This window comes from Sinocyclocheilus grahami, unplaced genomic scaffold (genome assembly GCF_001515645.1).
Source record: "Sinocyclocheilus grahami isolate Dianchi unplaced genomic scaffold, SAMN03320097.WGS_v1.1 scaffold1309.1, whole genome shotgun sequence".
NCBI classification, from domain to species: domain Eukaryota; kingdom Metazoa; phylum Chordata; class Actinopteri; order Cypriniformes; family Cyprinidae; genus Sinocyclocheilus; species Sinocyclocheilus grahami.
Window position 1 is genome coordinate 95498 of NW_015506488.1, and position 10505 is coordinate 106002.

The following is a 10505-nucleotide window of genomic DNA, read 5'->3' on the forward strand; positions in this document are numbered from 1 at the left end:
GTTACAGTTGATTGGAAAAAGGCTTCAGTTAAGGAGAAAAAAGGCTTTTTCCCATAGCATCTTTAGCAAGACTCAGTACGAGTGAAGTATCAATAGGGGACGTGTGTATTTGCGAAGGCACTAATGAATGGTATTTCTCATCAAACATACAAAATACATACACATATATATAGTGTCATAGGTGTATCTGGGGCAGAGGATGCTGCTGTGGCAATGTGTGGTACTCTTGAAAATCTAATGTCTTAATTGCCTTTGGGTCTCGCTCCCTGTTTGTCCCAAGGATTTGTGTGGCGATCAGTTTGTTCATGTGGCGATCAGTTGTGTTGATCAGCTTGTTCCTCTATACTCAGTATGGCCTGTTGAGGTTCACTAGATTAACGGGACTCACTGGCTATATGATGAGGGGGTCCATGACGAAGCTCTGCTGTGTGTTCTGCCTTTGGAAGTCCCTCAAGTAACTTTGTTTCAATCCATTATAGAAGTCTGTAGTGTAGAAGCCTGACTCGCTCTGAGCTGGAGGAATCCAACGAGTGAATTGGAGTGAATATCCTCGTTGTATTATCCCCATAACCCATTCTGACACTCCGGGGATGGCCTGCCAGGCCTCAGCCCATGTGGCAAGGGGTTGGATTAACTCGAGTGACTGGCTGCCCTGAGGCAGGGCACTCGTGAGAAACGGAAGAGGAAATGTGCTCTCTTTTTGAAAATGTTTGTTTTATTTTTCCCACTATAACAGCGGGTGGTTGCTTGGGCGCTTGAACGGGCCCAGAATTTGCAACAAACACATTTCCCTCTGCACCCGGGGTTAAACGGGGTGATAGGAGGTTTAAGAGAGGCTGCTTGGGGGGTGGTCCAGCCGTAGCGAGACTTGGCCTCTTCCTTTTCCTGTCCTGCAGATCAGGAAGACGCCTGAGGTGCCAGGTCCAACGCTATCTTGGGTCGGGGTCCCTGGCGCTTAGGAAAGGGGTAGCGTCTGGCTGAGCGGGAACGCCCTCGTGTCTGCTGAGTGGGCTGCTGAGTCGGCGTAGACTTAGGTTGACTAGGAGCAGTTGTGGAGCTGGAGCGCTTTGGCAGGAAGTGTTGCATGGCCTGGGATGACTTCTGTGCCTCAGTGAAGTGCTCGGCGAACCCTTAGACCGCTGGTCCAAAGAGGCCGTTGGGAGAAATCGGGGGTCAAGGAAGGGGACTAACTACAAAAGGGGACCAACTACAAAACCTTATCTGCGTCCTTGATTTCCGTTATTGTCAGCCATAAATGGCGCTCAAGGTTTTGGGTCATTGTAATCCTTGAAGAATTATCCATGACCCATCTTCAGTATTCTGGCTGAGAGAAGGTTTTCGTCCAAGATTTTACAGTACATGGCCCTGTCCATTTGCCCCTCGGCACAGAACCAGGTCAGTCGCACTCCTCAGCTCCCTGAGAGTCGTGGCGTCCAGGCCAGACTTGTCCGTGGAGGCAAGAATCTTGGCCTGAAAGACCTGAAGGACCGCAATTGAATGGAGCGGCGAAGCTGCCTGTCCAGCAGAAGAGTAGCCACGTCCAGCGAGTATTGAAGTGGTCCTACATGGCTTGGACGGATGGGCGGCCTGAATGATTTAGATAAAGTACAATCTATATATAGGCCCAATAGGCACAATATACCCTTCAACGCATAAAATCCACTGGAGTGGACAGATGTATTTTCTGTCACCGAAAAAAAATGAACAAGAAAAATATTAAAATCTGGATAAAAGTATTTCTAACATCTTATTTAGCTGGAAAATATTTTTGTACCTGTCTGGTTTTCTGTGAATGAAAGGATTTAACACTTATTCCTGAGGTACTTGGTGCATCTCCTCTTCCCACCGCCATTTTGAATGTATTATGCAATATCTCAAAACAAAAAAAGAGATACAAAGACAATAATTAAATGGAATCGTAGACAACACTTTGAGGGTTCACAAGTTGGAGGTTGGGATATGGTGCTACAAATTAAATGGTTCAAATTGATTTCCAAATATCCGTCCACTGTAGTGGATGCCATGCATGAAAGGGTTAAGGACTGTTGCTCTGCAGCTGTCTTCTAGCCACATTTCATTTAGAAACAAAAATCCAGGTTGTTCGTATTAAGTCACTGACCAGAAGTGATTTATTTTTTAGTGAGAGGATGTTTAAAAATGTTAACTTGACAGTTTTACGTTTTGTCCCCAATGCAATCTTAGTTTGATGCATAATAGGCAGCAGATTAGCTGGATCCTTGTCCAGTAGTGTTTGGGGATTTCTCACCCACATTCATTAATGCTTCAAATCTGTTCTCACGATATATAAGGGGTGGTAGGATACCAGTGTTTTCAAGCCTTGTCATAGGTGTATCTGGGGCAGAGGATGCTGCTGTGGCAATGTGTGGTACTCTTGAAAATCTAATGTCTTAATTGCCTTTGGGTCTCGCTCCCTGTTTGTCCCAAGGATTTGTGTGGCGATCAGTTTGTTCATGTGGCGATCAGTTGTGTTGATCAGCTTGTTCCTCTATACTCAGTATGGCCTGTTGAGGTTCACTAGATTAACGGGACTCACTGGCTATATGATGAGGGGGTCCATGACGAAGCTCTGCTGTGTGTTCTGCCTTTGGAAGTCCCTCAAGTAACTTTGTTTCAATCCATTATAGAAGTCTGTAGCAGTTTTTGCAGCAAGTAGATTCTTGAACCTGAAGAGGCATTTTTTTCCCTTGTCTGTTTGAATGTAGGCAGCTGTGTTTTTTCACAGTAGTATTATTCCAGTCCCGAAATGTTTCTAGTTTTAGTATTGGTGCCAAACTGTATGCAGTTTGATTCAAATGTTTCGAAAGTTACCATAAGAACTAATCCGATGTTTGTTCCTAAGGTCAGGGACACAACAGGAGCAAACAATTATGCTTGTTTTATTCTACTTGATGGGACCTTTCAAATTACATATGACACATGACTATCCGAGCTGTATGATATTGTTGACATATCAGAGTACATGACACAAAAAAACATATTTTGTAAATTTTGAATTTTTTTTTTGTAATTTATCAGCAAATAACTCAGCACTACTTTGGAGCACTCGTTAAGAGTTGATCAAAATACATTAATTTTGTATTTTGTAAAAAACAACAAATTACATTAATTAAAAAGCTGAGATTCTAAGCTTTAAAATGATACCTATTTTGTGTTATTCCATTCAGGGGTTACTTAGTAATTTGATTTTGAATTTTTTCGTGCAGGTGGTGTCCCGCCTTGGGTTTATTAAGCAGAAGTATTTCGAATGAGTTAAACCTGTATCCTGTTTTCTGAGTAACATTGAGAATATCACTATATATTGTTGCAACACCGCCGCCACGACCAATCTGACTGGGCTCATGTTTATAACAGTAGCTTGGTGGAGCAGACTCATTTAGACCAATATAGTAATTTGGTTTGAGCCAGGTTTCAGTCAAGTAGAGTACATCAAAACTATGCTCTGTGATAATTTCATTTACAATAACTGCTTTGGGTGCAAGTGATCTAATGTTTAAGTTTAAAAATAGTTTTTGTTCATTTATTTAGCATTTTTTTGGTTTAATCACAATCAGGTTTTTTTCTAGATCCTGCATTAATTTTATATTTTGACCTCACTACGATTAAGAGTTTATAATAAAACATTATTTTCAGTTAGCCCTTAAGTATATTATTTCCATAAAAATTATTATGTTTAAAATTATGTTAGAGTGTACTTTTTCACAAGATATGCATTATGTTGTACTCCTCAGAAAATGATTAATGACATTCAGTCAAAACAAGAGGCCAAAGTGGAGAAAAGAATCAAGGAGTTTATTGATATGGAGCAACTGGTCTTCACCCAGGACAAGGTATTACAAAGGAAACTCGACAACTCTGATATCCCACAGAAAGCTGTGATGGACCCTGACACTAACGTCCATGATGATGAGAGCAAGATTTTTAATTCCAAAGGCTGTGCACTGTTGGATACAAGACACCTAGTTCCAGACAAACTGGTTCTCTATTATGAGGTGGGTTGCAACTCTTACTATGACATGTATTTATTTGTTGACAGTGACAGTATTAAGTCATAAATTTACACGCTGTAAAAATGTGATAAACAGCTCATTTATCTTGTAAGAATGTTATGTATAAACTTTTAGGATCAATAAAGTGGGGATCCTAATGTGAGTACTATCACCTTTTATTAAAATACACTGCAAACTTAAGCAAAGCAGATTGGTCAGATAAAAGTGGTGCAGGTGAAGTCTTTAGCTGGCCTTGGTAGGTACAACACCACACAACAAGGAAGAATGAACACGGTCCTGTGAACGGTGACATACACTTTAATATCAGAAGGGGCTTTAAAGGTAAAGTGTGTAATTTCTGCTGCACTAGTGTCACCAAAAGAAATTGCAAACAGCCAACCTATCTGGCATTGGTAGACCGCAAGATAGTCCTGGCCCAAAATGCTGGATGCTCAAACAATATTATGTTATGTTTTCATTTCATCACAGAGCCAGTGTTTACACATTTCAGGGGAATCGTTCTACAAATGGCTTATTTAGTAGTAAATTATTGTAAAATAAATGTTCTTTCTTCCCAATTCACTCAACTCACGATGCGATACGAGTCACAATACTAATGTCACCATAATTTTATCACGCTTTTTTAAACAACATGAGATTTGAGACAAATTATAAATGAAAAGGTGTCCTTTTATTCTAACAAAAAGCAGCACATTTCTTTTTGAAATTGAAATACATCAAGTAACAAAACTAAATAGAAATTTTAAAACAAATCCCAAATCAAATAAATAAATAATAGAAATGAAAAACTCTCTGAAATCTCAAACTAAAGGTTTGCCTGTGTGCTTTCCATTTAAAATCAGAGGCAACCAATGCATTTTAATCGCAATCCAAACAAAGCAGTACCCTTTCGAACGGTCTCCCCAGTTATGGACGGTTATGGGGAAATACTCTGAATACTGAAGCCTGATTTGTTCACGTTCATGTAGTTGCGCGAACAAATGGCATTTCAACCCACCAAAAGGGGTGGAGCCGACTGCTACATAAGTCGGCTCTGAGCCCCATTTCATCAGAATTTTTCTCCTTCAGTGCGAAGATCATTTCCTCTCTGGACTCTGAAGAAGCAGCAATAAGCTGGAGCAAGAAGCTCAGCCTGACTACTCGCCGTAGAAGATCCCCGGCAGCAGAAGATCGCCAACAAGCCTTTCCCTGTGGCTATCCGGCAAATAAGAACAATTTCCTGCAAATTTCTTGTGATGTTGCAAATGCAGCGCCCACACAGAGGCTACACTCACCGGGACAGAGTGCTCTCATTGTGTTGAGCGTGTTCCAGCGAAGATCCCGACACCCTCCCTCCTATGCAACTAACATGGCCCAGCGTGGACAGCGAGCTGATCCACGTTCTCACTAAGGCTGTGGAGGATCTCAGCCTAGATTGGTCGGCTCCATAAGAGCCCGGCCGGGGCCTCCTAGATGAGTGGTACTTGAAGGGACGCTGCCAACGGATGCTCCCACCCACGGCCCGCTCCGTTCTTCCTGGATGTTCACGAAGAACTCACCAGGACGTGACGCACCCCCTACTTGGCACGTGTTAATCCCTCCACTTCTGCCGCTCTCACCACTGTTGATGGTGCTAAAGAACGAGGTTGTGACAAGCTCCCCTCTCTCGAAGAGGCAGTGGCTGCACATCTGTGCCCTCCATTGGCCCTAGAGTTGAAAGCCCATTCAGTGTAGGCACGTCCTGCCAAAGCGCTACAGGTTGGCGACTGTTTCAAGTCGCCAGAAGGCTCTATCCTCCCGGCAGCCTACTAAGCCGGTGCCGCCTCCGACCCAGCCTAAGTCTGAGCCTGGTCTTCAGCAGCACCCCCGGATGGGAAAACACTACCCGTTTTCTAGGCGTCAAGGTCCCTGCCCCAGATTGACGTTGTACCCTGGGCCAAAGAAGCCGTCCTGATCCCAATGCAGAGAGGAAGAGGAGAGGGCCTGTTCTCACCGAGGCCAGGACACCCTCAAATAAGTCTCAAACTCTCCATCTCTATTCCTCTGCATAGCTCTGAGCGATTTAAGCTCTGTACAGGCTGGGCCAGCCCTTCTCACTCAGCGTGCCCAAACAAACTACCACTGTGATAGCGGACCCACATACTCAAAAGAGCACTTCTCCTCTCCTCATTACCATGAATGGCGGTTAACCTCCATGCGGAGCCACCTGCCACTCGAGAGACTCATGCCACTTGCCATTCGGCTCCAGGCATGGAAAGCCATTCCGGATGTGTCAAGCTGGGTTCTAAAAACCATAGAACGAGGTTACTGCTACAGTTCACTTGCAGCCCACCTTGCTTCAGAGCTATCATTCAAACGTCGGTACAGGACAACGATTCTCACAATCTCCGGTCGCAGTGCAAACTCTGCATGCAAAAGGAGCCGTTGAAATGGTTCCTCTAGTGCAGCGGTTCTCAATTCCAGTCCTCGTGTACCCCCGCACATGTACACATGTATGTTTCTCTTATTGCTTCAGACGTTTGTTATATTTGACTGTAAGTGCCCTGCGAAGTGGACATATTCCGCCATTCCGCCATACAAAGGGCATTTAAGTGTGCGAGACGTGAATTTAAATTGTATTTATTTACAGAGGTTTATTATGTCCCACTTCACGCTTCTCTAGTAAGTTTTGTATGTGTGTGAAGACGCTGCAGGCAGCGCAAATCTGTAAATGAATATTCCGAAGTGAAGTAAACTTCCAACGGATTTCCCCTGCTCAGGGTGTAGGGAGCAATGGACACTGTGTAGGGACCATGTCAATGGGAACACAGTTCATGCACGGAGCTCACATCTAACGAGATGATGATCTGAATCAGGTGTGTTAACAAAGAGACATGCAAAACATGCAGAGCGGGGGTACGCAAGGACTGGAATTGAGAACCGCTGCTCTAGTGAACTGCGAGTCAGGCTTTTACAGACGCTACTTTCTCATTCCCAAGAAAGATGGTGGGCTTAGGCATATCCTCAATCTCAGGCATCTGAACCGTGTGCTAATGAGATGCCCATTCAAGATGCTGACTTTAAAGCAGATCCTAGTGCATATACTGTATGCCCCGGGACTGCTTTTTAGGGGCCAAGCCCGAAGGGCTTTAGCCCCTATTGTATCCGTATGTTTTATTATTATTATTATTATTATTATTTTCGTCCAATGGGGTTCTATGGCAGCCCTATGAAGGGAACATAGGAAAATGATGAAATTTGGCACACTTGTAGTGATGGTCAGGAATAGTAATCTGACCAACTTTGGGGTCTCTAGGACCAACTCTATAGCACCACCACCAGTTCAAAAATTAACCTATCTGTTTTTTTATGTATGTTCCATTTCTGCCATTTTTGCTCTACCTGCTCTGCGCTGCGCTACAGCCCTTCTCGGGCTTGGCCCCGGAATCGCTGCTTGCAGCTATATTTATCAGTGGATCTGAAAGACGCTTGCTTTCACATCCAGATAGCCCATCATCACACACTTGAAATTCGCGTTTGAGGGGGTGGCTTATCAATATACAGTCCTACTATTCGGACTGTCTCTGGCCCCACATACTTTTACTAACGAAATTTTAATCAAAGACAGAATGGTCTGGCTTTAGCTTTATGAAATAATGCTGCATAAAATATCTGAATGAAACAAAAACATCAGATAGGCTGAATGAGACACAAATTCACACTCTGAACACAGGTGACACTTATGGAACAGCAGTAATATAGTGTATCCTTGGTTACCGCTGAAAATTAAATAATGCTGCACTTAAAAATATTACTTTCATATGCCTTACACAGAGGCAAGGTTTAAAGAAAATACCATCTAAACTTTTCTGAAGACAGTCAGTTCTCCTCAGCAATACATTCATAAACTCCCACCCCCAAATGTATAGCGATTCATTTAACATATCAACTGACTTGAATCGGCATATTTTCACACATATTTTCAACTAACTTGGGGTGCGTTGTTACATACCTAATTAGGAACCATTAACATCCATGTGACCTTTTCGTTTTACAAAGGTCCTTGTAGTGTGGAAAAGGTTCCTGGACTATTAAAAGGTTCTTCACACTAAGAAAAAAATAGTTGTTTAAATAACTTTTCAGTGAAAAGGTTATTTGGGGAACCAAAAATGGTTATTATGTAGCATAATGTAAAAACCCCATTTGGTTTTACATAGCATGTTTATTTTTAAGAGTGGAATAGGTGATGATGATCATTTAATAACTATTTAACTAATTGAGTCTGTATGTGCATCCAAACCACACATTGCCAGTGCGATGGTACTAGAGGTTCACCAAAGAGATCAAAGGGCAACCAACCTCAGATTTCAAAGTGGATGTCATAATTAATGTCCTGTCTCCATATAGGTTGTCTATCAGCGTCTCACAGACTATGTGCCCATGCTGATAGTCCTCTTCATGCTGAAGGATGCAGCTAAGATATTACGGCATCAAATGCTAGAACTGAGGAACGAAGCAGATGTGGTCAAACTGCTCAGTGAAGACTCAGAACGAGGGCGAAGGAGAGCAGATCTAAAGCAGCGTCTGGAGCGCCTCACACAAGCTCAAGAACTGATAAGCAGCAGACTCTGAGACAATTTTATTAAACATCAGGTGTATAAAATACATGTATCTTAAATTGTGTGTTACTGATTTCAATGATGGGTAGACTTACGGAACTGAAATTTCTGTAGCCCTGATGCTACATGTCTCAAATTGCCTTTAGAGTAAATAATTCTATAATATTTTACTGAATTTTATTGTAATGTATTTTTGTTGGCCAAAATACAGAAATTAATTATGTAGCATTTTAGCACTTCAAAGAGCTAAATGCTCAAAGCATCAGGAGAACGTCAGTAATCAGTGCTATACAAATTATGTATTGATTTTATTAAGATTAAGATTAATCTTAAGAGAAATTAAGATAAAATGTTGCTATTGATTTGAAAGATTTCCTAGAACATGAGAGATGTGAATACATGACTGATATTGTCAGAGTGTCAGTGGTAATAACTGAAAATGTTGCCCCTCTGTATTTTTGGCTCAAATTATTTGGCAGACAATAAATGTAATCATTTAACCTTAAGGAGTCTTTGTCAGTATTTTATATATATATATATATATATATATATATATATATATATATATATATATATATACACACACATATATATCTATAATTTTTATTTTTTTTTTATATTTATTTATTTTTGTATTTTTTTCCTGACACCGTCTCATAGAGACTCACTAAGTGGCACTTTCATCTAATGGGGAAGTTTAATAATACACACACTTCTGCAGTAATATTACACAAGTGAGCTTTTTTCACCGTCAGAAATGTCCTCTACCATGTATCTATAAAAATACTCTCCAGTCCAAAAAATAATAAATAAAATTGTATGTGTATATATAAAAAAAAAATATAAAAATGTGTGTATATATATATATATATATATATATATATATATATATATATATATAAATAACTTGTGGCTTAATTAAAATAAGAATTGCATAATTTGGAATGCTAGTTTTATTTAAAAATGTTTTTACATTTATATTAAGGCATTGGTAGATGCTTTTAACCAAAGCAACCTACATTTAAATGATACAGTTATGGTTGTTGTTTTTTTTAGTTCCTGTACTCACTGGGATTAAAAACCAATGAGCTTGGCATTGCTATTAAAATGGTTAAATAATCCAAAATGCTCTTGCCTGCATACTCTTCTCACAGCCACACATGGATTATGCCCCAACATCTTGAGCATCTCCTTAACATGGGTTTGGTCAATTCAGATAAAATACAGGCCAGATAAGGTTGATAAGGTGTCACAGTTCTTTACCTTTAATAAACAATAAGCCTTCATTGTGTTCCCTTTTTCAGCTTTTTTGTTTCCTCTTACCACACCCCTTCAGTTCATGCATCTGGTACATGAGACTACAAAGGCATTTGGAGTACATGAGACATTTATTGCATTTAATATAAACATGTCATAATAATTGGAATGGGATGAATGGACTGAATATGTAACAGGGTGCCTTTGAGAAAGTATGGGATGCTGTCCTAAGTTTTCATGGCTTGTTTTATAAAATATATGATTGCTCACATAGCTTTTTGAATATCTAAATCTGAATTTAGGAAATGTATGCATCGTCAAGTCATCTCTTTACATTGTGAACAGATTATTGAGTGATTAATGAGACAATTTTAACACACTCAAAAAGTGTAAGCCAACAGCTAATTGATGCTACAACAATCAATTATGATGCTACTATAGGCTCATTTATTTATTTATTTTTGATCCATAACCCCAACTAAAATATTTCACGGTGTTACTTTATGGCTCATTATTATATGATAAAGATGTCCAAGGAGTATTTCAGTTATCTGATGAAGAGCTATTAGACATTTTGGAAAAACAACAACTTTTTTTTTTCTTCTTGAAACCTCAGGCATCCTTCGGGACAAATGTGGGCAAA

General features: G+C 40.5%; 1 protein-coding gene across 1 annotated transcript; it reads left to right on the forward strand.

The window, feature by feature from the left end:
* Positions 1-3727: 3727 nt before the first annotated feature.
* Positions 3728-9078, forward strand: LOC107569081 (interferon-induced GTP-binding protein Mx-like). The gene is made up of 2 exons (XM_016255080.1): positions 3728-4010; positions 8394-9078. The coding sequence occupies exons 1-2, from the start codon at positions 3753-3755 to the stop codon at positions 8616-8618; spliced, it is 483 nt and encodes a 160-aa protein (XP_016110566.1). The 5' UTR covers positions 3728-3752; the 3' UTR covers positions 8619-9078.
* The last annotated feature ends 1427 nt before the right edge of the window (positions 9079-10505 follow it).

Excerpts from the sequence above, each read along its gene's own strand:
- LOC107569081 (XM_016255080.1), top strand. The coding sequence starts at position 3,753 with ATGATTAATGACATTCAGTCAAAACAAGAGGCCAAAGTGGAGAAAAGA. Across the intron at positions 4,011-8,393 it reads AACTGGTTCTCTATTATGAG|GTTGTCTATCAGCGTCTCAC; the intron begins GTGGGTTGCAAC and ends GTCTCCATATAG.